At 46.3% G+C, this 25,116-nt stretch overlaps 1 protein-coding gene across 13 annotated transcripts in view; it reads right to left on the minus strand.

Moving 5' to 3' along the window:
• Positions 1–719: 719 nt before the first annotated feature.
• Positions 720–25,116, minus strand: part of CLIP1 (CAP-Gly domain containing linker protein 1) — a 58,171-nt gene continuing 33,774 nt past the window's right edge. For 4 of the 13 annotated variants that reach the window (XM_027878630.1, XM_027878632.1, XM_027878631.1 and 1 more), the window contains 19 exons: positions 23,704–24,648; positions 22,299–22,415; positions 21,385–21,442; positions 21,066–21,149; positions 20,318–20,474; positions 19,500–19,665; positions 19,195–19,410; positions 15,878–18,142; positions 14,561–14,698; positions 13,625–13,731; positions 11,904–12,024; positions 8,313–8,365; positions 6,285–6,305; positions 3,609–3,726; positions 3,208–3,367; positions 3,026–3,072; positions 2,254–2,259; positions 1,977–2,101; positions 720–1,314 (listed from right to left, as the gene is read on the minus strand). In XM_027878630.1, coding sequence (XP_027734431.1) covers positions 1,092–1,314; positions 1,977–2,101; positions 2,254–2,259; positions 3,026–3,072; positions 3,208–3,367; positions 3,609–3,726; positions 6,285–6,305; positions 8,313–8,365; positions 11,904–12,024; positions 13,625–13,731; positions 14,561–14,698; positions 15,878–18,142; positions 19,195–19,410; positions 19,500–19,665; positions 20,318–20,474; positions 21,066–21,149; positions 21,385–21,442; positions 22,299–22,415; positions 23,704–24,648 — 5,127 coding nt within the window. In that variant the 3' untranslated portion in view covers positions 720–1,091. Of the gene's footprint in view, positions 1,315–1,976; positions 2,102–2,253; positions 2,260–3,025; positions 3,073–3,207; positions 3,368–3,608; positions 3,727–6,284; positions 6,306–6,426; positions 6,590–8,312; positions 8,366–11,903; positions 12,025–13,624; positions 13,732–14,560; positions 14,699–15,877; positions 18,143–19,194; positions 19,411–19,499; positions 19,666–20,317; positions 20,475–21,065; positions 21,150–21,384; positions 21,443–22,298; positions 22,416–23,703; positions 24,649–25,116 lie in introns of those variants that run through there. The other 9 variants (XM_027878637.1, XM_027878636.1, XM_027878635.1 and 6 more) reach the window with 5 other exon arrangements.

The following is a 25,116-nucleotide window of genomic DNA, read 5'->3' on the forward strand; positions in this document are numbered from 1 at the left end:
GACACAAAGGACGGGATGAGAGAAAATAGTCTTAAACTGCACCAGGGCAGGTTTACTTTGGACATCAGGAAGAATTTCTTTACAGAAACGGTGATCAAGTATTGGAAGGGGCTGCCCAGGGAGGTGGTGGAGTCACCATTCCTGTCGGTTTTTAAGGAAAGGCTGGATGTGGCACTCGGTGCTCTGGCCTGGGTGACAAGGTAGGGATCGGGCACAGGTTGGACTCGATCTCGGAGGTCTTTCCCACCCTAACTGATTCTGTGATTTACAGTGCACACAGAACCCCTCAACACTCCAAACAGAACAGAAGGGCAGGAAAAAAAACACTTTTTTTTTTTTTTTTTCCAAAATATAACTTTATTATATATATGCATATATACACACACACCACACACTCACTATGTAGAAGCAGAAAGAATGCAAACCAGGGATGTCCCACAAACTGTTTCAGGTGTGCACAGCATACGGGTTTCCAAAACCCCCCAGCAGCTCTGTTCCTTCCTTACCTGCGCCGGGTTTCCATGTTTCACACCAAACCACAACCCAGAGCTCACGGCACCGAGCAACATCGCAGTCAAAGGAGTAAAGGAAAATAAAGATGAAATATTTCTCAACTCAGTCCAGTGTCAAAAAAAAAAAAAAAAAAAAAAGCTTAAAAATCTAAATGTACAAATTCAGCCTTAAAATGGTTTAGTGCAAATATGAAAATTAACAGCATATTTTTAAGGTATTTAAATAAGCTTTAATATAACTCTAGTGCTTCATTCCTATACACGTTTTCCCATCAACAGATGCGACAGCACGGGGGCATTTCCTGTTAAGGGCGGGACAAACCCAGAACCTGGGAAAAAACAGCATAAAGTCACTTGTTAAATCTTTTATTTACCTTCCACTGAAGTTTGTTAAAAAGGGACAGGGGTTATTTATTAGTGGAGGAGCAAAATATTTATCCATTCGCTGCCTGTGGAGCGGATGGGCAGGGGGAGCGGGAGGGGCAGAACCGCTGTCCCTTTCCCTGACATTCAGCACACGCAGCTGCTGGTGGTTGGAAAGGTCCGTGGGGGGGCACAGGGCCGGGCCCTCCCCTGCCATCAGAAGGTCTCATCGTCGTTGCAATCGGCCGTCCAGTGCCCGAACACCTCGCAGGTGTCGCAGTAGGGCCGCTCCTCCCGCCGGCTGCCGTGGTGAGCCGAGTGCGGCGGCTCCTCCAGCGCCTGCGCCTGCGTCGGACAGTCCTCGGTGTCGTGCAGGTCGAAGCAGCCGCAGATGTCGCAGAACAGGCGTGGTTTCTTCTTGGACAGGCTCTCCTCCTCACTGCAAGGGCAGCACAGTCAGGGGACACGATTCCTTCACACAGGAGCGAGGCCTGTGGCCCTGCCCGGCACTGTGAGCTCCTGTGATTACTGAGACTGAGCAACAGCCACAGAGCTCAACAATCAGCAGTCCAAACCCCTCCTGAAGATCTCAGCTCCTCCACCACCCTGCAGTGCCCCACAGTCCCCTACACTGCCATATTTACTAAACAAGGATTTGCACAAATACAGACATTTAAAAGAAACACATGTAAACTAGTTTCTCTTTTCCCTGGAAGGATCTGAGAAGTCACAATATATCAAATGCCTGTAGTTCTGTTTCTCTGGACTATTCTATTTAGTTCTATTTCTCTCCCCATCCCAACACAACTACGGCCCCTGGAGAGCAAAGACCCTTCTCCTGCACTTGGGAAGGGCAGATCCACCAAGCCTGACGACAAACATGTCACAGTGAGTGAGTGTCTGTGATCCAAAACTACAGAGAATCACCTGCACCACCAGGAACACCCCAGTGTAAAAAGAAGGCTGGATTCAACCACTGAATTCTCAACCAGAGAAATCTCTGTCTGTCCCTCCTCACGACTGAGATCAGGCTGGTGCATCGTGCAGCTCCCGACCCACTGCTCCCAAAACACGAGCCCGGGTTTCCTTTGGGATTTATACCTGTCATAGTTATTTATCTCCTCGTCGTTGCCATTGAGAGCGGCTTCACACATTCTTTGTATCTTCAAGTTCAGTTCCTCGTTTCTCCTCTGTAGATCCACTATCACTGAGTTCAGGAAGTCAATCTGGGAGAGCCAAGGATAAGGACAGTCAGAGGAGCAGGGGGATGGCACCTCCCCCAGCCCCAGCCCAGAGCTCAGCACTGCCAAATGTAACCAAGGAACACTTGGCAAATCAACAGTGAACGAAATAAAGGAAGCCAAGGAGTGGAACCAACCTCGCCCTGGTGCAAGGAAGGGTTGCCATCAGCAGGTGAATTCAGGGAGGCAGAAAACCAGAAAAAGACTGGTGGTTAGTGCATGTTCATGACACCTCCTATCACTGCACAGCTAGGAAGGACATTTAATCACTGGCACTGACACTGGTGATCTAATATAACAAGCAGAAGGTGATTCTATTCGAACCATCTTTCCTAGGCATTTGTTGGCACGGGCCTCTGTGATACAGCAGCACTTCACGTGGTCACTGTGACTATCACACTCTGAATCACATTTCTCCTGCTCCCAGCACGTGCCAACTGAGCACCTTCCCTCTCCATTGCAGCCAACCCGCGTTCTGAGTCAAGCTCTGCACTTGGGAACAAGCCAAGGCCAACATTTTCAACTGCAGCAGCTTAGAAGGAGCTCAGGAAGCCCATTTATCCAATTTGGCAAGCACCAGATTCAGGTGGCCCACACCTTTCCCTCATTCCCATCCAAGAAACCCTTGGAAAGAAGGCAAGGGAGCAGTGAGTGTGCTCTGCTGGGCTGTACCTCACTCACAGGTCACCCCTTGCCACCCTTGATTCCTTGCTTCCTCACGTTCCCATAATCTGAACCGTTTCTCCAGTACCACTCATCCCTTCGTTCTTAGTATTTACTGGCATTGCAGAAGCTGAAGGCCCATTAAAATCCTGACTGACAAAACCTGATAGGAACTGTCTTTGGAAAAGTATTTCCCTCCCCTATGGCCCCACTGCTGGTTTAGCATCTCACGTCCACATCCAGTACCTGCTTCTCTCTTGCGATTTCCTCCTGAAGTAGATTTGCAGCGTCCCCTGTAAAGAGAAAAAAAACAAACCAGGTGTGATGGGACACAGGGGGTGGCTCAGGCAGAGACTGAAACGGTGTCCCAGACTCTCTTCCCAACCTTCCAGCTGAAGGCACAGACAGTGGGGCAGGTTTTGCTTTACCTGAGGAGCTCGTTACATTTAAAGGCTGCTCATTGTTTTCCTTGAGTTTTTGCTCCAAGTTCTTCACCTTTTCCTCAAGTTTCAGCTTGTCAGACTCCAGGGACTTCACCACCGACTGTAGGGTTTTTGCAGAGGCGTTTTCTCCGCGCAGCACCGTGATCTGCAGGAGTTGAGGGAGGGCCTTGCAGCACAAAGGCAGAGCACCGAGGCCACAGCCCTCACAGCCAGGGCTAAAGAGCCCCAAAAACACGTGCCAGGAGTCACCCAACTCAGCACAGGGATCCAAGGGTTTAATGCTAAGGTTTAACTGTGCCACATTAAAGGAGAACAATCAGGCAGCACACAAAGCCTCTGCCTGGGACTTGATCAAAATTAGGAACCATTCGCTGTTCCCCATTTACCTCGTGTCTGAGTTTTTCCAGTTCCTCATCCTTTTGTGTGATCAAGGCACTAGTTACATTGATGGATTTCTGCAAGGATGCTCTTTCTTCATCGATTTCTTTTTTTAAAGTCGATTCTCTAAAAGAAAACCAAATACAACCAGAAATCATCTAATGAATGGATAACTGGAGTGGCCTAAAGTGGTTTTATTTAATTCCAAGTACTAAACGAGTTGTGTTTAGTAAGAAGTGGTTCTTAAAAAAAGAAATTACAATTCTCTACTTGACTAAGGTTTTAAATATGTATAAACAGATGTTACAACTGTGGAAACAAAGCAAAAACTTTACCTAGGAAGTACATGCCAGAATCTGCATAGCACCGTATCCATTTGAATTTAAAGGAGCAAGTTAACAGACTGGGGAGATACAGGATAAACAAACATGTTGCACAATGTTCCACAAAACCTGACTTGAGAGTTTTGTTACTTCCTGAAGATTATTAACAAGCAACAAAACAGGCATGCAAAGCTCATTGTACAAGTTGTCATGCAAAGCATGGATGAGGCTGGAAATATCAGCTGGTCCTCACTAATTTCAGTGACATCATCATTTCCTGCCCACTGACTTAGAGAGTTTCTGGGCCTTTAACAACAACAGTTTCAGCATGAAACCACATGGGACTTGTCTTGCTCTGTGGGATAAGGGTTAAACAGAAATTTTCCCAAGCAGGCACAACCCCCTTCTGTGTACATATCTCCAGTTTTCCCAACCTTTTCCATGGATCTAATCGAGTTCTGCCTAAAATTCCTGCCTCAAGGCACCATGGCTGTGACATCCCCACACTGGTGCAAGTGAGTCTTCCTGACACAATACCATGGGTGAGTCATTGTCCTCTGATGTGAGGAGCATCACTACCAAACTCCTTACAAGCTGAACGGTTTTAGTTAAAACAGCCCCCCAAAAGTCCCTTCAAACACTCAGTTTACTTTTCTCCAGGAGAAACTTCCTTCCCAGCACAGCCAGCCGTGCCCCAGCCTGCAGGCACAGGGATCCCAAAGCACACTGCTCTCTCCAGGGGTCAGGATCCTGGGGGGGATGCTCAGGGCACAGCTATCAACTTCAGACGGCCAAGTTTTCACCTCTACAATACCCACAGTTAGTGAGAGCCACGATACCCAGACATGGAACACAACAAATGTCCCCCACCCGAGGGAAAGGGGAACTCAGCAACGAGAGCACAATCAATGCAATTCCTTCATTGTTCAGATTGGGAATGGAAGCAGCAAGTGGAGAATCTGGGGTTTAGAAAAGCTGAGGCAGCGACCAAACAGGAACCAGAGGGTTGATTTGGTTCTGGTTGATTTGGTTTTGGTGCATTTTCACAATGAGAGAATCAATAGAAGCAGAAACACAGCAACTTGCAGACTGAGCAATCTCGCCTTCAAATCCAAGTTATCATCCCATTAACAAAATCCAGCAGGGCACCGGCACAAAACAGATCCCCTTAGCCAACCCTGAGTCAGCAAAGCACGAAAGCAGGACAGCGGTGTGCGTGTCCTTCAGCAGAATTCCAAACATGCTCCAACCTAACCCCTGGTTCGCAGTGCTTTGCTGAGCTGGATCAAAGGCACGTGGTGCTGGGGGAAAGAATGTGCCACCAGTGCAAGGGCTGCTGCTGACAGAGCAGAGCTGCCCTCTCCAAGCCACAGAGCTGCAAATCCAGGATTTACTGGGAAGTAAACTGGGAGTGCATCTGGGAAGCACATCTGGGAGTTGCTGCTCACAAGCTCTGCCGTCCCCAAGACTCCTCCTGAGCTCCCCTGTGCTGAACACACAGCTGTGGGAGGGCAGATGGAAAGCCCAGTGACTCAGCTCCTGCTCCAGAGCTTGTGATTTAGCCAATGTTTCCACTTGGCCAGATCTCCGTGGAATGATCAGGACCAAAGAGAAGCACTAACACTGTTCATTCGCCATTTATCGGGCTTGGCTTCAGCACCACAGACTGAGGGGCTGAAAAAGGCAACAGTTGGGAAGGACAGAAAGAAGAGGTTTCCAAACTCAGCACAGGAGCCTCCAGTACTAAAACACAAGGGGAGAGAAACGAGAGAAGGAAAGAGGAGAGAAAACAAGATGGGAAGAAGCTCCCTGTGCTGGAGCTTTGGTTTTTCCTTTCCCAGGACGCCGCTCCAGGGGGAGACCCAAAAATGCTGGAGCTGGAGAAGCTCCAAGCAGAGCAGGTGCCTGGCACTACTCACTGATCCAGGAGGGAGCACAGTCCACTGCCAGGCCTCAGTGTGCTGGAAATGCACGGTGCTGGAAGCACCACATGCAGTGGGACTCACAGTGTTAAGGAGCAGATGCTGCTGGGGAAATAACTGAGCTTGCAAGGAAAACCTTGGGGAAACTTTATTTTATTAGGAAAAAAAAAAAGGATTTGGGGAACTTAAACTTTTCTCCCTGCCAACTCCAGTCCAAACCATCCTCTTGCCAGCAGGGACATAAAGACAACCAATAAAAATGAGTTTTCATTGCAGATGCCATTTGAAACCCACACTTTTTTGAGGAGGTTAAAGCACGTTCTGAGCAGCGTGTGGAAGTCGTGGGGCAGAGGGTTTTGTTTTGTTTAAACATTACAAAAAGTCACCCAGATTCTTCCCTTACTACAAAAATAAGAAATTCTAAGAATGAAGCAAATACCTTAAAGTGCTACTGGGTAAGCTTTAAAAATGCAAGATAACAAGAACCACGTTAGAAACATGGAGTAGAAATGCAAAATACTGTAAGGAAGAACAAAATTTGCACCCAGGGGCTTTTTTGTTTTGATAAAAAATATATAGGCTTTTTTTTTTCATAATACATATATATATATAGAGAGAGAGAGCTGAGTGTTTTACAGAACAAAAGCAAGACACCAAGGGACAAAGGCAGCCAAAATATGTACAACAACTTTACTTAAAAAAAAAAAAAATTATTTATTGTAACGTGGATAGACTTTCTTGAGTCTTACCATTAAAGACACACAGATATAGCAAGGGAAGCAAGGGCAGGAAAGGGAAGAGAGAGGAATGAGATGAGTATCGATAAATAGCGAAGCTCAAAGACAGTCAGACATCAACCCACAGTGAGCCCAAAGAGCTGAATAACACAGAACCCCCTCAGAGCCACAAACACCACACTCCTGTCACTCCCAGCTGGGCTGTTCCAGACAAGGAGATGCGAAAATAGGGGAAGAGAATTCCTGGGGGTGGAAGGAAGGTGAGGAAACCACCACTAGAGATTTGACCTGACTGGAACACAAAGGTGGCTCTGGTTCACCTCAAAATCTTCAGACACCAGGAGGAAATTATCACTCCCCTTGCCACCAGCTTCAGTGGAATTCAGGAATTTAGAGAGTTTTCCCATTCCTTTTATTTAATTAGCTCTTTATTCAGCCTTTTTTTGTGAGCAACTGATGCCATGTGCTGGCATGTCCTGACCCCCAGGGCCTGCACTTGGAGGCTGTTCCTGTTCCTCATTTTACCCTTTATTGCAGTTTATTCACCACTGCTGAGCCACGTCACAAACTTGGGCATCTTGGTGTAACCCACTGAAGGTAAAATTCACTCCAGTTATTCCATAACTGTCTGGATTATTTCAGACAGCTGAGTTAAAAAAAAGGAGAAGGAAGATCAGTGCCACAGACCTTCCTTTTTAGAACTTACTGAAGAGTTTGTCTTTTAAAACGTCCTCTGTGAAACAGAACTGCTGGGAAGCACTGAAGGATTCTTGATCCCCCCCTTCATCCTCCCTTTCTCAAGTAACTTCCAGCAGTTTCACTGCTCAGAACATGCTTTAGAATGTGGTGATGCAGCTCAGCAGGCTGGTGAAAGCTGGAGGGTCAGCTGTTCACTGGCCTCTCTGGGGTACAGCTGATCCAACTCTGACATTCCCTGGGGAAGCATCAGCTTGGGAAGCACTTCAGGACAGGGGGGGAGAGACAACAGAGCACAACTCACCTCCCAGAGAACAATTAGGGAATAAAGAAGGGATGAGTGAGTAGCCAAGGATGGGCATAAATACTCAAGCACCACTCACTGTTCTTTGTTGTGACCACTACAAATCCAGGCAATGTAACAGTTGGTTTTTCCTGGAACACTGGAGGTGCCATGGGGAGCCCTGTTGTTTTTAAGGATTTATGTAACTACTGCTGAAAAGCCTCCGTTTTCCCCAGGACACTGTGGCACTTGGCCCCTGCAGGGACAGTCAGTTTTGTGCCTTGGGCCTGTTCCAGCTTCCAAAGGGATGCCCCAGTCAGCCAGGACAAACCTCCTGGGCTTTAACAGCAGTGCTGAATGAACTGCAATAAGCCCCTGCCACAATGAGCTGCACAAAACCAGGAGAGCAGCCAGGCAGTGCTGAGTCCTCCTCCTTCCCCTTTCCTTCCAACCAGCACCTCTGCATTTTGTCACTATTCCTTTAGAACTCGACGTGTCAGAGCTGGAAACGAGTTTATCAGACTGGGGGACAATCCAACAGTGCAGAGCAGACTGAAACCAAACACTGAACTGGGCACTGCAGGTCAAAACTGCCACAGTGGGGAAGTGTGGAACTAAAGGAGACATGGACAGTTCCATCTCTAACCCAACGTGTGTGACAACCTCAGCATTTCACCAGGACACCACAGAACAGAACAGCTCTTGGCTTTTGGGTTACATTTTCTGTGGGACTGTGTGTGGAACAACTTACCTCTTTTTCATCTCTAATAACTGGTTATTGAGTACTGATCTCTCCTCTTCCAGCTAAAACACAAGTACAAACAGACCCCAGTTAATACACCAAGGATGGTTTCCTTAGTACAATAAATCAGAGCACCATTATCATCATAAAACAAACATGGGAGAGGCTACAGAGCCCAAAAATCCTCAGAATAACAGATTTTCCACAGGCACAGACATGCACTTAAACAGGAATTGTTCAGAGACCAAGAGTATCAGGTAGTGAGGGGCTAATACTGTTAAATAAAAATAATTAAATAAAGTATTTCCACGCCCTGTGCACAGAGCAATGTGTGAGATCAGTGGTACAGGATATTTCCAGGCCCCCCCACACACCAAGGAGAACCTTCTGTGTGCCTGGCCAGTATTGGGGAATTCCTGGATTTGCTGTTGTCCTGACCTGGATAATTGTACCCCTGACCTGTATTTGTTACTGCCCCCTTATTTTATTTACAGTTAAATTATTGATCTCAGAGCTGTGGGTGTTTGTTACCATACCCTGGCCCTGTAACTCGGCAAGGCCACCCTTCAGCCCTCACAACCAGCAAGGCCTTCAGCTGAAAATACTCTTGCTGCAGAGGTTCCTGGGGTCCAAACTGCCCAGAAACACTGAGACAACTGAAAAAATGAAGTGCTTTCCAAGCCAAATAATTATTTTTCACCATCTCCTCCTTTCTTCTCACTCAGTGGCCAAAGTCAGCCCTGAGCACTGTCTGCAGCAGATGTCCCTGAGCCTTGGCTTGAGAACAGGCTCTGGTGGGATTTCACAAGCTTGCAGGGTTCATCCACGAGGTCAGCAGGACATCCATTTACAATGGAAACCTCAGAGCCCTGCCAACAGCTCCTGGTCCCTTCCTGAGCGAGTTCTTTGCAGATACTCAGATCGCAGGCACAGAAGGCGTTAAACAAGTTCCCACGAGCAGGCGGGTTTGTCTCCAGCCTCCAGCTCTCAGCTAAATGCAGCTCTCAGAGAGAAAGCCTCTCCTCCACATTTTCTGACAATTTACCTTCTCCCCTCCTGCGCTGCAGAGCTCTTAAACCTTCAGCTTTGAGATGAACCGGGAGTGTTTTGTTGGGTGTAATCACCCGACTTCAGTGATGTGAGACAGGACTACCAGAAGGGTGTCGAGAGACTCAATAGAAAAAATTCTTAGAGCAGTTAATTTGGGCAGTTGTGCAGTTTCACAGCCCCTGGTTGAGTGGAGGCACAAGTCTTGAGCAGCTTTGTGGGAGAAGGGACCCCCTTTCTGTCTCCAGCCTTTCCCAGGATCTGCTCCCTCGCTCGTCCCCTCAGAGCAGACCCCGCACACCGGTCATAAAACATGGATATTTCTACACTTCCTCCCTTGAACTTCAAATGCCTGGGCAGGTCTGAGGCTCCCAAAATGCCACAACAAACAATCTGAAGCCAGCAAAGTTCCCTGAGCTCGGTATCTGCCTGAATGCGAATCTTTGACTAATTACAATCAGCTAATTATTTATGGATCAATACAGAAAAGCTTCTTTGGAGGGAGCCACTTTAACCTTTCGATGTGCAGATAAATCATTCATGCCACAGGACTCATTAATTTTGCACAGTGTGTCACATGCAGCCACACATTCCCTAACCCAGCCGACAATGCACTTGCCAGAATTTATGTGGTTTCCATAGCGACGGCTCAAAATTCCCAAACCCACGGCTGGCCCTTCCTGATGAATTTTACAGGCACCTGCACAGCCCCTGCACAACCTGAGCTCTGCTGGGTTCTGCTTCCTCCTCACTGCCCTCACTTTGGGCCACCCTGCTGTGTCAAACCCTTCCCCGGCACACGGCCACTCCTCCTCCAAATCCCATTTTTCATGGGAACACTTTTCCTGCTCCCCACAGCCAGCCTGAACCCAGGGAGCCCAGAGCCTGTGCCTGAGCACGGTGTGACAGGAGGGGTCGGGATACCTGGGACACCAAAGGACTCTCCCAGGCTTTTGGGGGGCCCTGCTGTTCACCAGACCTGAAGGCACCACAGCCCAAATGGCACATCTAGGAAATGCAACAGGCAGCATTCCCATGATCCCAAGATTCAGATTACAGCTTCCTCACGGGTGAAGGCAAAGAATCTGTGTCTCCAAGCTCCAGCAGATCTTGGAGCCATCTCCTCCCAGGCACAGCAGGCTGTGGGGCAACTGGACTGGCACTATCCCGGTTTGCAAGGCAATGGATTCATCCCTGTGCTTCCCAGATTCCAGCTGTCTGTCCTGGCAGAGAGAGCAGGGCCCTGCTGACAGATCCCCAGGCAGCAGGGTGCACACACACAGGGTGCACACACACAGGATGCAGTCACAGGATGCTGGAGCTCAGGAAAGCCAGGAGGCCCCGGACTGAGCTGCCAGCCCAGGGCTTTGTGTGTGTGGGGGGGGTGTCCCTTCCCTCAGGGCTTTCTGTGTTCCAAATGCTCGAAGATGTGACCGGTGCTGCCGAGTTACAACTCTCCCTGAAAATACCAGGTTGCCTCAAAGATCCTGAAATAATTTAGGAAAGCCTGTGGGAGTGGGGAGCAGCTCCCACTTGCTGTTTAGGACGTTCTCTCAGCACCCCACTGCTCAGATGCAGAATGAGTCAGTGCTGAGCCCACACGTCTGGGACTCTGCTCATCATCTGCACAGCTCCTGAGGATGAAGGAGCCTGAGCTTTACTCCTGTCAGCAGCTCAAAGGATGTAGGAACCAGCCAGATCTGGAGTCACTGATCCTCAGTACTTCCAATCAGGACTCTTGGGGAAAAAAAATCAGCCTCTTGGCTTTTCTTTGCTACCTCAGAAAGGCAGTTCACAAAGCCCTGTCTTCCATGTTCTTCCTTCTGGGCAAGATCTTCCAAAGATTCCTTCAAGGTGTGCCTGTCACTGGAACTGCTGCACAAGGATTAAACCCACCACATTGGGGGCTGTAAATCTGGTGGTTTTTTTTTTTTGGCAAATACCAGTGATCCAAGCTGGGTAACTAAGCCCATACTTAAGAATTCCAACAACACGTTCAATATATAAGAGCAAAAAATAAAAATATAAACTTAAGAGAGTCTTTTTCTCCCCATAAACTGCCAGCAGGAAAGGATTTCCATGGATTGCAGTGCCCCAGCACCCCCTGCCTGGTTGCAGCACAGGCCAGGCACGGTGTGAAGTTTGAGCAGACACAGGCACAGCACTTCTTAGAGACAGAGCCCAACCCAGCAGCTTTAAACAGTATCCTGAAGCACATCCTAAATACTCCTCGTTTTAGTGGGGAGAGCAGGAATAAGAGAATTAAACAGCCCCATTTCCTTAGAGCTGCTCGATGGCCATTCCCCCTCCAGACAGAAACAGCGAGTGCCTGTTAATTCCCTCGGCTAAAGCACGTTTAATTTATGCTCATTCCCAAGCCTCCCAAGGATCCCTCCGGGGTTACATAACCTTCTGTCAGCTGCACTTCCAACCTCCCCGTGCAGGTGGCTTCCACATTTATCCCAACCCTTCCCAGCACGGCTCATCCCGCCGGCACCGACAGCTCGCGCGGCTCTTCCCGCCCGGATCCGGGGAGGCTCCGGCCCCTCTCACCTTCTGGTGGCTCGTGACCTGCTCCCTGCTCCGGCCCAGCTCCTGGGCCAGCCTCACGTTCTCCTCCTGCAGAGCCTCGAGCTGCTGGGACTTGTGAGCTGCTGCCAGTTTGAGCTCCTCGCTGTGAGGACACAGAGAGCATCGTTACCATAGGAACGGGCCAGGCAGGGAAAACTGGGGGAGAGAGGCAGCTCCACAGCTTGGAAAAACACGTCCAGGTCACGTGTGGAAGGGAGCTGGGATAGCGGGATAACCCAGGGCTCGGGTTAACCCCGGCACAGAACACCTTTTCCTCTCTGTGTCGGGCTCTCGGAAACGCGAGGGAAGCTCAGACTGCAAGTCCTGCGCGTTCCCATGGCCAGCAAGGCTCGGATTTGGGAGCACAGGGGAGGGACTGAGAGTCTTGGCAAGGTTTGCAGCCTGGGCTTTCACAGAAGGGAATTTTGCAGCCAGAGGTAAAACAGCAGAATTGCTTAAAAAGCAGAAAAAAGAGGAAAAACAAAGCTAGAAAAAAAGGGAACAGGAAAAACCCTTCCAGTTCCACCGATTTAACTGCTCCCTGATATCCAAACGTTCAAGAATGTTGGAACTCAGGACAACAGGAAGCAAATCAGGAAAAGGTTCTCATCTATTCCATTATTTTAACAGATACAAGCCCGAAAATGAGACATAAGCTGAAGGAAAAAAAAGGTTTTGCAGCTTCCATCAGCCTGTGCTGCTACTAAATGTGCTTCCCTTAAAAGAAGTTCATTTTTCAACAAATTTTTGGAAATATCTTGCAAGCTGCCTCTGACACAAGTGACTAAAATGAGTTTTTAGATTTGACATCTTTCAAAAAACACAAGAGATCCCCTTCATTTCACTGAACAGTAATTTTTGTGACTGTTTTGTTTTTCTAATACTCCTGTGTGCCACTATTGCAGAGCTAAATCCTGACTGGAATAGTAAAAATGCTTTAATAACAGTGGGAGGTAGAAGAGCCCTTAAGTCATTAACTTAATCAAGCACTTCAAAACACAAGGATCTGTGGTCTGTTATTGGGCACATTTAGACACAATTCTGATGAACTTTGAGTTCAGCATCTCCTGTGACTCAGATTTTTCAGCCATTTCTTGTACCTGGTCTCACCAGGTGGAAATGCTGTGAAATGCTCCTGTTTTACCTGTATTTACATACATTTTATATTAATATCTATTATATATATTGTGTGCATTTATATATATTTAGTAAAAATACATAAGATGTGTATATATACATATATATATATATGTAAAATACATAACATGTATTTTTATCTATAGCATTTGTTTTGTACCAGTCAGGAAACAAATGCACAGGAATAAACTGCATGAAGCCACCAATGAAAAATAAAAGTAGACCCAAATATTCTATAAACAAACCCACTTAAAACAACACTCTGAGCGCACTTGTGATGAAATCAAACAATTCTCCTGTAAATAAAGATTTTATCATCTCGTGCCCTCAGGTGGCAGAACCCTCCAACAAACCAATTCTTTCAAACAGAGCTCCAAGGATTTGCTTCGATTCCCTTCAGCAATTCAGGAGCCACGTTCTGATGTCAAGTTTTACACTCTCCAAACTGCTGTTTAATTCTGACCCAATATCTGCTTTGTAGTGAGGATCCCAGAGAGGCAACTCTTAAAGCAACCGAAGGTAAATGTAACCCCCAAAATTAACGGATCCGACACGGAAATACTTACAATTCTTTTTTAAGTTCTTCCACTTTCTTGTTCTCCAGATTCAGCAGCTCTTTGGATTTATGAAGTTCCTCTTCGTTTCTCAGGTTGTTTTGTTTCAGCATGTCCAACTTCAGGGGGAAAAAAACCCTCATTACACCAAGGAAACCCCACAGTTCTCAGGACGGGATGTCCAGCAAAATGGGGCCTGAGCTGCTCCATGTTCCATCTTGAGCCCTTAAATTCAGCCAGCCTGGATGTTAGGAGACTTTCTGCATCCAAATTGAGCAGCACAGAGAATTCCAAGTCCACTGGGGAGCAATTTACAGGAATCTGGTGTAAAGAGGTAAAGCCCAAAGCCCCTCAGCTCCACCAGCTGCTGCACCGCTCAAAGCATCGGTGGTTTTGAAATGTAAAGCTTGTTGCTAAAACTACCCGTTCCCTGATCTTTATTCCTCTAAGATAACCACTAAATTCTGCTTTTCCATACCTTAATTTCTGAGATTCAGTAGGGTGGGTGTTGTGCCTGCAAGCCCAGGAAATGAATTCCTCGCAGAACAGGACAAACCGTGGTCCATCTATTCCCTGGGCTGGTGTCCACCAGGGAAACACCCCAAGCTTGTGAACCTGATTTGTTCCCATCCAGCCACACATGATATTATATAACAGATAATCTCCAGCCATTCTCATGGCATTACAGGGCCCTGGGGATTGTTTTTTAATCCAGAAAGTGAACCCCTCCCATATCAACGTCACCATTTCTAATTCTCGAGCCCTCAGATCTCGCTGGAAACCGTTCCTGTTTCAGCACACTTAGGGCAGCCCAGCTGTTCCCTACCACAATTATGGAGCTGCAGATGACAGAATCCTCTCCTGCCCCATCTAATTCTCCACAATTCAGCAGTTGTTCTTACAAACCAGGCCAAACTTTTCATAGAAAAGCATTAAAATGTGATTTACTTCATTCTGGAGCTTCTCGTTCGTCTGTCTCGAGTTCTCCAAAGAGGCCAAGGTTTCGATCTTCTCTTTGTGAATGGCATCCTTCTCCTTGGTCACCTGCTCCACAGCCTGGAAAACATCTTCTGCCATTTTGGCAGCCTAAAAATAAAGGGCAGTGGGGAAAAAAAGCATTTATTACCAAATGCACCTTTGACAGCAGAAGATGAACCCCAGTACTTCATGCACAGCTCCACGGTTTGCCAGCTGCTTCCCAGTTAAATAAGGACTTCAACTGGGAATTTATTTGCATTTTGAAGCTGCATAAAGTATAAATTTCAGTGGAGAAGGTTCAATTCCATGCAGAGACAGATCATAACCCCATGCTTGTGTCAGCACTGAGGAAATCCGTTCCCTGTTTTCATTCCTGGATTTCTCATTCCCACCACTGTGGCTGCTCTTAGCCCTCTGACCTCTTTAGACAGTGGTAGTTCAATAGATATTCACTCCCAACAGTCTGGTGTGTTTTCAGAAAATATGGAATTATAAAACCTCAACAATTTGGACAATGATGGACCAGGAGATAAAGCCAATCAGGGACTTATTTTGTTGTTCATTATGGCCTCGTGAAAGGAAACACTTCCCAAGGGTGTTAAAATACTCGGGTAGGTGTCATCTATAGGACATCCTGATTCCAATTTGTATTTAAAGTGATTTTCTGGGCTTCAAGCCACACAAACTGCCACTCAAAATCCTTTGCACGATTTGTTGGTGGTGAATACAAAACACTTCTGTGAATAAAAGAACATCAGAGTTGTCAATTGTCTTTCCCAGTCCCTTCCACTACTTTTATCCAATTACATTTCCAGGAGCAGCACACTGGTTTATATTTTTTGGAGTGACTCAAATTTGGGGTTTGTTGGAATTTAACATAAAGATCTAATCTAAACCTTATCTGTTGCTACTCTGGACTTAAAGCAGCAGAGTCCTCCAGCAGAAGGAGCTGCTCAGTGTCCCCTCCCAGATTCAGGGAACAGACCTTCCTTTTATTCACAGCTTATGTTGTTTCTTGCACCGTTCAGCACCAAAAGAGGCTTTTGAAGTTAAAATATTTATAATAATAATAATAATAATAATAATAATAATAATAATAATAATAATAATAATAATAATAAAGTGTCTTTCAGGCTCACAGTTACAACTTGTGACAAGCCCAAAGTAACGTACTGAGAGAGAGCCCAGGATTGCAGTGAAGTGCTGAGTGTGCAATGAGGTGCAGAGGAAACCACAGGTTAGTGCTCAGGATTAGTAGAACTTGACTGTTTAACTACATTGCAATACCTCCAGTTTCTGTGCTACTGTTTGGGCCTGGAGAGTCTCAATTTCTTTTAGCCTCAAAGCCAGATTGTTCATCTCCTCCTGCAGCATCTCATTTTTGCCCTGAGACTCCAACAATTTGCCTGAGAGGTCACTGTTAGTTTGCTCTAAAAGCATAACCTCCTCACACAGCTTAAAATAATCCTGGGAGAATTTCTCCTTCTCATTTCCTATTTCTTCCTTACTCAGGACCAGACTCTTCTGCTCAGCCCTCAGACTGTCCAGTTCCTCAAGTAACTTTGTTCTCTCCTCCTCCAGCAGCTCCAGCCTGGGTTGGAGCTCATCCAGCCTCTGGCAGACACGGCCGTGCAGGTCCTGGAATTCCATCGCTGATTTGGACATGGAATCAAAGTCCCCCCTCAGCTGCTCCACGCTGGAAACAAGCTGCTCCTTCTCTGCACACAGGGCTTCTTTCTCTTTCATTATTTCCACCAGTTTAATATCAGATTTTTCTTTCTCCTGAACTAGAAGTTCTTTCTCAGCCAGAAATCCCTGGTTTTTCTCTCTCAGCAATTCCAGCTCCTTCTCTAAGCAGCTGATGGTGCTTTGAAGTTCCACGTGTTCCAACAGGAACGATTCCTTCTCCAGTTTTCGAGCTTCCTTTTCCATGGTCAAGTTTTCTTTCACAGCAGCCACCTCTGCATGTAATTCCTGACACTTCTCCTGCAGTTCATCCCTCTCCCTGCTCAGCTTTTCCCTGTCAGAGGAGCAGCTCTTCAAGGAGGCCGACAGGACCTGCTCGGCCCGGGATGCAGCCGCCAGCTCACCTTCTAACACACCTCTGGCACCCTGGGCCTCCTTCAGCAGGTTGGAAAGGTCACATTTACAGGCCTTTAGCTCTTCATTTTCCACAACCTTCTCACTGAGCTCTGCCTTGAGGGCTTCAATGGAATCTCGGAGCACAACGTTCTCCTGGGCCAGAGCGTTCCTGGACGAGATGCCCAGTTCATGTTCTCTCCTCAGATCACCAACTGCCTTTGCACAAGATTTGTTCTCCTCAAGAAGTTCTGAGTATTTTTTCTCCAATTCCTCCTTCTCTTGGAGAAGAATTTCATTGTGCTTTTCCAACTGCAGCGACTTCTGAAGGACAGATTCCTTTTCTGAGGCCAGTTCCTCTATTTTCTCAGTGCAGACTCTCTGAGCCAGCTCAGCCTCTGCTGAGGCCTTCACAAGCTCCTCAGCAATTGCCTTGTTTTCATTTCGAAGCTCCTCCCTCTCAGCCAAAAGCCCTCGTTCCGATGAAGAAAGAGCCTCTTTCTCTTGAAGTAACCGAGAACATTCCGAACGGAGCGTCTCTCTCGAGGCCTCCGTTTCCTCAAGGAGGCGAGTGAGATTCCCAAGGGAATTCTCCAGCTCCACATTGTCTTTCCTCACGGTTGTGAGCTCCCCGTGCTCCGTCTCCAGCTGTGTTTGCATCTCCTTCTCTTTCACTTTTAACACCTGGTTTTCACCGACCGCCTTGTCCAAACTCACCCTCAGCTCCTCCAGGTTTTCCAGGAGCGTCTCCTTCTCCGCCTGCAGACTCTGAGTGGCCTGCAGGACACTGCTCAGCTCCTCTCTCAGGGCTCCAAGGGTATTTTGAAGGGCTGAGTGTTCCCCCAGGGCTGAATCTCTCTCTGCAGTCACTGCTGATAGTTGTTGCTGGAGCTCCCTTTGATCTCGGGCCAAGGCCTCACAGGAGCTTCCCAGCTTCTGAATGACATCGTCTTTGTCCTTTATAACCGCGTCTTTCTCTTCCAGAAGTTTCCTCTGGTGATTCCCCAGTTCTTCCCATTCCTGGGTGCGTTTCTGACATTCCACACCCAGGGCATCTCTGCTGGCCTCGAGTTCTCTCAGCTGGAGGAACAAAGCTGACTGTGAGGAGCGCAGAGCGTCGTTCTCCTCAGCCGCCTTCAGGAGCTCTCCCTGGGCCGCCTCCAGTTCACACAATAATTTGCTTTTCTCACACACCAGCGCTCCCTTCTCTGTGCTCTCCTGCTGCCTTCTGGCCTCAGCCTCTTCCTTCTGCTCCAGGATTCTTTGATTTTCTGACCTCAGCTCTTCTTGGTCTCGTTGCATTAATGAGATCTTTGATTCCAGTTCTTTAAGTTCTGATAACAAGGAACCTCTCTCTAATTTTAAAGCATTGCCCTCCTGTGCCAAGGTCTCTTTTTCTGCCATCAAACCCCTCATCTGGTCTGACATTAGTTCAAGTTCTTTTCTGGCTGATGCTAACACAGAGCTCAGGGACTAAAGAAATAAAGTCAGGGAGAAGGGAAAACAAAAATCAAGTCAAGCAGACAAATGAGAAATGTGCTTTAAGGGCAAATAGAGCAATTTTAATCCAAGTTTGAAAAGTGTATATGCTGACACACAGTCCCTGTGTGAACTCAGCTGCTGACAGAGCCCCCTGGTACTTCACAGAACACCTCCCATCCACAAGAGAAGCTTTCAGTGGAATAATAATAACAATAATAAAAATATCATGGTTTAAAAGTTCCTCCGTGCAAGATTTCATCTTGTTTTTAAAACTACTCTCAACAAATTATCTGAATGTAAATTACTCCGAAAGAAGGGCCACAGAATTATTTAATGAGACTCTTAAGTAAATTTAAATGCAGGGAGTTGTATTAGATCTCAGTGTCGATATTGGATATTCCAATTCTCAATTTCTGTAGGTAATTCTCATGATTCTCTCAAAAATATATTGTTAAAACCCCCTTAAATTGAACCCCCACAGAAGTGGTGGCAACACTGTGTGTCAATGTATACACTAAATACTTTGCTAAAGCATAAACCAAAGATTATAGCAAATAACTGATGAGGGATGAAAGCAAGCAGTAAATGTCAAAGGAACAGGAGGAAAAATTAAAATTACTGAAGTCAATCTACATAATCAACAGATGCAGATCTTATGGGACTACGGAATGAAAGTCCAGGGGTGCAGCACTTCTGAATGAAACAGCTCATGATTTATCTTCAAATTCAACATTTAAAAAAAGAGGGAATTACATTTGGCTCCAAGTGACTGTGCTGAGCCACATATCTCTGAGCATAAATTGTTAACATCAAACAACTGAATTTTGTCAATTCTTGTGTAATTTAGAGAAGAATTAACAACCAGTTAGTCCTGTGTGCTTCTCCTCCCCAGCCCACATCCACCTACCCTGGAAGAGTTCAAAGAGGAAAACACTGCAAAACTCTTGCTAGGAAAAGCTGAAGCAGGAAAAAACCCCCAGGGATTCACTGAGACAGGAAGATTTCAACCCTAAATTACTCCCAGAGTAACAAAATCCACCTACTTTGGCCTGTTCCACTTCCTTCCTCAGCTCCTCAGTCCGTGTTTCCAGCTCGCTGTTTTTCCTCTGGGCAGTTTTCAGAGCCTCCTCTGCACTCAGCAGGTTCTGCCTGAACCCCTGGATTTCTGCATCGTGTTTGGCCACCAGCTCAGAATTTTCCTTCTCATACTTGGCCTGGAGATCTCTGTACTCGGTTTGGCTGCTCTGGATTTGCTTTTGCTGGTGGCAGACAAAGCAGGCACAGGTCAGGCAGCAGTGGGATGATGCCCCCCTCCCCCCCGCCTCTTTGGTGCTCTCAGAGTCCTTACCATGTCTGTTAATTGATCCTGCAGATTCTTCAGTTCTGCCTGATGAATCTGGAGAGTTTCCTGCTGACTCTGCTCAGCTTTCTGGGCTGTTTGTTCCACGTTTCTCTCAAGCTGAGCAGCCTTTTCATTCGCTTTTGTGAGCTCAAGTTGTGTTTGCTCCAACTGCCTGGAAAGGCCAAATGAAAGGACATCACTTGCTGCTGACAGCACCACAAGCACAGAGATGAAAGAGTCAGAGTTATGCTGAAGTTCTATATCCTGTCCAAGCACTTGGGAAAGAGATTTAATTACTTAACATAAAGAAAATGTTTTGCTAAATTCAATATACACAGGGGAGACCAAGCACTTGCTCTTCACTCACGTGCAGAGCAGCTGCCAAAGCAACCCCCAGTCTGGGGGTGAGAAAAGGTAAAGAACAACAATTTCTATTTGGAAAAAAAAACAGTTTTGTCCTGCTAGAAAAAATGTGACCCAGGTCTTTTATATATCCAAATAAATGAAGCTTATCAGGTAATCAAGTAATCCTGAAGCACGGTGACAAAACAGTCTAGGTTACTAAAAAGGTCATTTACTCTGGGCAATGAGAAGACATTCCATAAGAATTTTGGAATTATAAATGTTTGTTGCTCTTCAAAGCACTCCCAGGAGCCTGCTTTGATTAATTTAGCTTGCTGGACTAAGTTCACTTGTCATATCAATGTGACACTGGGGAGCAGCTTGTTCAGATATTTACAGGAAAATCAGATGAGGAGCTGGGAGTGTAGGAGTGAGGAATTAATGTCCCAAAGCCCTGGCAGTGAGGAAATAGCAGGGAATACCTTTCTTTGGAGCGCAGCTCATCGTTCATCTTGGTGAGTTGGGCAGAGCTGTCCCCTGAGGACTTCATGATCTCTGCAATATCATTTTCCAGTTTGGCTTTAGCTTCCACCAGCTGCTGCTCTCTCTCTTCTCGCTCCTTCAGCTTCCTCTCCATCTCTGGGCAAAACAAAGCTCGTTAGGCTGGGAAATGTAAGAGGAAGGGTGGTTATGGTGAAGAGCCCCAAACTGCAATTTTGATGTCCAGACCTCGCAAATCGCCCCTTACAATTAAAAATTGCGATTGTTGGAACTGAAGCAAAAGGTTAAGAACCCTTCAGGAACAGTAAAGAGCAACTGGTCATGAACTCTTTGCTTCAGAAGTGAGTCACATCAGGCCAGGAGAGGTGGGGACAGGCTGTGCTGTGCCAGAGAGGCTGAGAGGGAACTGTTCGTGTTTGGAACCCCCCAGGGTGGTCCCTGAGCCTCTGCCTGGTGTCTGACCATCCCCACAGGGTGGGTTTGTTGCAATGATGTCAAACAAGAATTGAAGGATTGAGTTAAACACACTCAGGCAGCAAATCCTGGGCCTCACTGCACCATCTCCTGAGCACTGGCATCATCAATGCTGGGTCACTCCTCACAGCCCACACAAAAGCCCTTCCTTTGAAGGCACAGGCACTGAGAAAGCATTTTACTGACTCCAGGAGGCACAGCACAAACAACAAAGCTGCTGCAGTTTTCCAAAAATCCCATTGTAGCCCTCCTTACCTGTCAGACTGGACTTGAGCTGGTCCAGTTCTGAAGACATGAGTGCAAACTGCTCTTCTTTTTGGGTCAGTTTTGTCACTGTTTCTAAAGGCAAGGCAAATTTTGAGAGTAAAAGTTAGTAAATAACTGCTTAGACGCAGAGGATTCCACCTGCTTGCCAGGATTGCTGCTCTTTAGAGGCTTGCAAGTAACCCTGGCCTTTCCACAGCCCCTGCCAGTGCTGTGCCAGCAGGTGTAAATCTGAGAGCATTTTAAATCCTCTTTATTTGGCACGAAATCCCTGCAGGTTTGTGGCTCTGGTCATTTAAACAGCACGTACCTTGCATAGCTTGCTGGACATTTTTCGCTTCATCGGCTGCACTGGTGAACTTTTCTCTCTGCAAAAGGGATAAAAACCCAGGGTGAGGTTGGTGGGGACAGCACAGCTCCACCACTGAATTCATTTTAGGTGTTTGTCAGGCCCAAAATGGAACAGCGTTTGCTCCCAGCACAAAGAGATCTGAAGTTGATTGTTCAGCAACACAAAGCAGGATCTTCCCTGGCCTTGGTTGCAAGGGAGTCCCTCGACATTCCAACAACTTCTCTGGGGTAGAAACCTGATTTTGGGGTCTCTACCCTTGCTGCTCACAGGCTGCACAGAGACATCTGTGATCCACCTCCCACCAGTGTTTTCCAGCAAGAATTGATGCCAGACAGGGAAGAAAAAGGGGGATACTGAGGAAGACAAGTGTGAATTATTTTACCATTGGCCATGGAAAGTAAAAACAAAAAGCCCATTTTTTTTGTTACTACTCCAATGCAGTTCCTCAGGAAAATCCCACCCAGGGAAAGAATATTTGGAAATTTAGTTAAATTCACAAAACAAGAAATCAGAACAAAAATGTCTTAAAAAACCACTCGTAAGAAGTGTGTAACAATCATTAAAACACTTATAATTAAGGGCCATGTGTTCCTTAATAAGCAGTCCAGAACTCCAGGCTGCTTTTGATTTAGTTTTAGTTCAATTCTGCAATCCATAAACAGGTGAGTTTTATTTACTCAAAACACCTGGCTCAGGGGAACTGCTCTTTTCAGATCCCATTATCCATGAACCCTTTCCTTGCCTTCTTTCCCTGAGGAAAACAGCTTTGGAAAGGCTTTGCTCACAGCTGACCCACAGATTTCAACAACACTCTCACCAGGAAAACCCAAAATTCAAAGAGTAAAGTCAAAATTTGGGGGGTTTTTACTCACCAAAACTTGAAGTTCCTTTTCCAAAGAATCTTTAACTTGATTTACTGCACTCAAGTTTGTCTCAAGGTCAAGAAGCTTTTGCTCTTTGCCCTGCAGTTCTGTGGCCAGATTACTGGCCTAACAAAGGGGATGAAATGGAGCAAAATAAAATGACAAACATGAGTGAAAACTCAGGAAAATTAAAAGGTGAATCTGAAAGAAAGAAACTGTAACATTAAAATCACTTTAAGATGAAAAATTAAAAAAAAAAAAAAAAAAAAAAAAAAAAAAAAAAAAAAAAAAAAAAAAAAAAAAAAGAAAACAAAATGATAACTGAGTGGAGCTGATTTCCACTGATGACACAAACATCACAGCACTGATTGCATCTTGGAAGAGATTTCAAATTATTAGAATGCGGCTTTTTGGAATCAATGGTAAAGACACTTAATGTCAGATGCTTTTAAGTATATTCAAAATTTCAAACCAAAGTCACAGCATCAGTTCAATCAGTAGTTTGGGTTCTTTACTGTTTTGATTTTTCTTTTAAACTGATTAACTTGGGCTTCAATTGGTTGTTCAGATCAATCCACACAGCAGGATGGGATTTTTCCAAAGGCTTCTGACCACCAGGGGTGATGCAGAAACCCAGCGTGACCTCAAAAAAGGAGAGTCAAAGGTAGAAATTTGGGATCTTGGAACCATCTCTGAAGGTTTAGGAAAGCTTTTCCCAGTCACTTTGCCACTACTCTGACAACAAGAGTCAGGTCATGCACAGATTGAGGGAGAACCCCAAAAATTAAATGGTATCTCAGCACTTTTGTCCCTGGCTCCAGTGGTGGGACAACATGCAGGCACTGGCACTCAGCTTCCAGGAGAGATTTCACCCATCCCAGTGTATCAGATGGTCAGTGGTCAGATGTATCTTACTGCAGATTCAAACTGCTGTGAACCAGGGCCAACAACATCCCTGCACACCCTGGGCTGGAGGAAAAGCTCCACCAGGACCTTTTTTGCTTCCTTTGGTTTTTACCAACCTCTTCCACCACCTGCTCAGATGAGGGGCGAGGCCCCAGAGGGAACATTCCCCATTTTGTCTGAGTGTCCCTGTCATCGAAGCTGGAGCCTCAGGATGTGTGGGATCTCCTCCCAGATAAGCCAACAAAGTGACTTTCCCACAACAGGAAGCTTTCAGTTTTCCAGCCTGCAGCAAGAAGGAGCAGAAGGAATTTTTCCTGTTGCTCATTGCTGAGCACAAAAAACCTGTTGAGACCCGACCCAGTGAACACTCCCTCCTAAACCTCCTCAGATGGTACCAAGAAACACAAACAGTAAAGCTCCTTTTTCCTGTGATGTGTTTGCAGATTAAAACGGTGCAGATGTCAAACAAAAGGAAAAGCAAAAGAAAAGGATGGATGTTGATACAAACCTGGCTAATTCCATCAACCTTTTCAGTCTCTAAAGTCTGAATTTGTTTCTCAGCTGCCTCAAGCTGCTTGCTAAGTTTCTCGATTTCCAATTTACCTTCAGAATTGGCTTTCTGAAGTGCAGCAAGGTCCAAAAGCTTTTCTTCAGCAGCTTTGATCTGTGGTGTAAGACTATCAATAACTTTGGTTTGTTCACTGCACTTGGCTTGCAGTACCTCTAGCTCCTTTACCTTTATCTCAGCTTCCTGCAATTTGTATAAAGTGTCTTCCATTTCTACAAGGTGCTGATCTTCCACACTTTCCAGTTTGCTCTTCAGGCTTTCCAGGCTTTGCTCTTTCTCCTCGGTGACTGCCAAGAGTTTGGCTTTCAGGGCCTCCACCTCTTTCAGGTGGTGGGACCTTTCACTCTCCTGCTTCGCTTTGAACGTGGACATTTCGCTCTCATGGTCCAACTTCATCTTCTCGATCTGAGTCTTCAGCTCGGCAAACTCTGCCGTCTGAGCCCCCACCCCTTTGCTGAAGGACACTTTAAGTTCTTCCATGGCTTGCTGATGGGAGGCAATTGCAGATTCCAGCTTGGATTTCCACAGCTCGATCACCTCGGAGTTCTCTTTGTTGGCGTGATCCAGCTTGGATTTCAAGGACTCGTTTTCTTTGGCCATTCTCTCGTTTGAGGCCGACAGGGATTTAATCTCTTTCTGCAGGGCTTCCTCACTCACCCCAAACTTTTCCCTCAGGGAATTCACCTCGTTCTGGTGTTCTTTGCCAGCTGCTGCCATTTTCTCTTGCAGAGAACTGATCTCTTGTAACAAGGACAGAGAAGTGTCCACATCATCCACGGGTTTACTGGAATCCAACCTGCCCCGGAGCTCGGCCACCTCCTTCACCCTCAGGGCCAGATCCCTCTCCAGCTCCATGATACGGGACTTCTCGGACACCGTGGCCACCTGTGATCAACAGTGTTTTAAAAAAAGAAGAAAGAATTATCAAAAATACATTGAACACAAAGACACCCAGGCCTCGCTGCAAAGAATCCACCGAGTGTCGCAAATTGCCTCGAGAAAGGAAAAACGGCCACAAGTTTGTATTAAATACAGATTATGTTCTCTCCAAGGGTGCAATTTAGTTACATCCGTTTTTCTGAAGTCACTCAGAGATGACAACTTGCTGAACAACTTACAAACTGCACTGCTGTGTATTAGCAATGGTTAGCAAAGTGTCTCTCAGAACCATTTTAAGCAGACAGGGAAAGAACACAGAACCCTGAGGTCTTCAGTTGTTGAAATAAGGCCTCCAAATTAATCTCATCCCAGCTCTGTCAGGGAAAATTACAACCACATCTTCAGCCTATAAATCCTCTGAAATTCCTTCCACATCCACTTAATTGTCCTGGAAAAAGCGTCCTCACTATCTGA

The sequence above is a fragment of the Empidonax traillii genome, unplaced genomic scaffold (genome assembly GCF_003031625.1).
Source record: "Empidonax traillii isolate 1590-97213 ecotype Southwest subspecies unplaced genomic scaffold, ASM303162v1 scaffold43:size1863611, whole genome shotgun sequence".
NCBI lineage: Eukaryota > Metazoa > Chordata > Aves > Passeriformes > Tyrannidae > Empidonax > Empidonax traillii.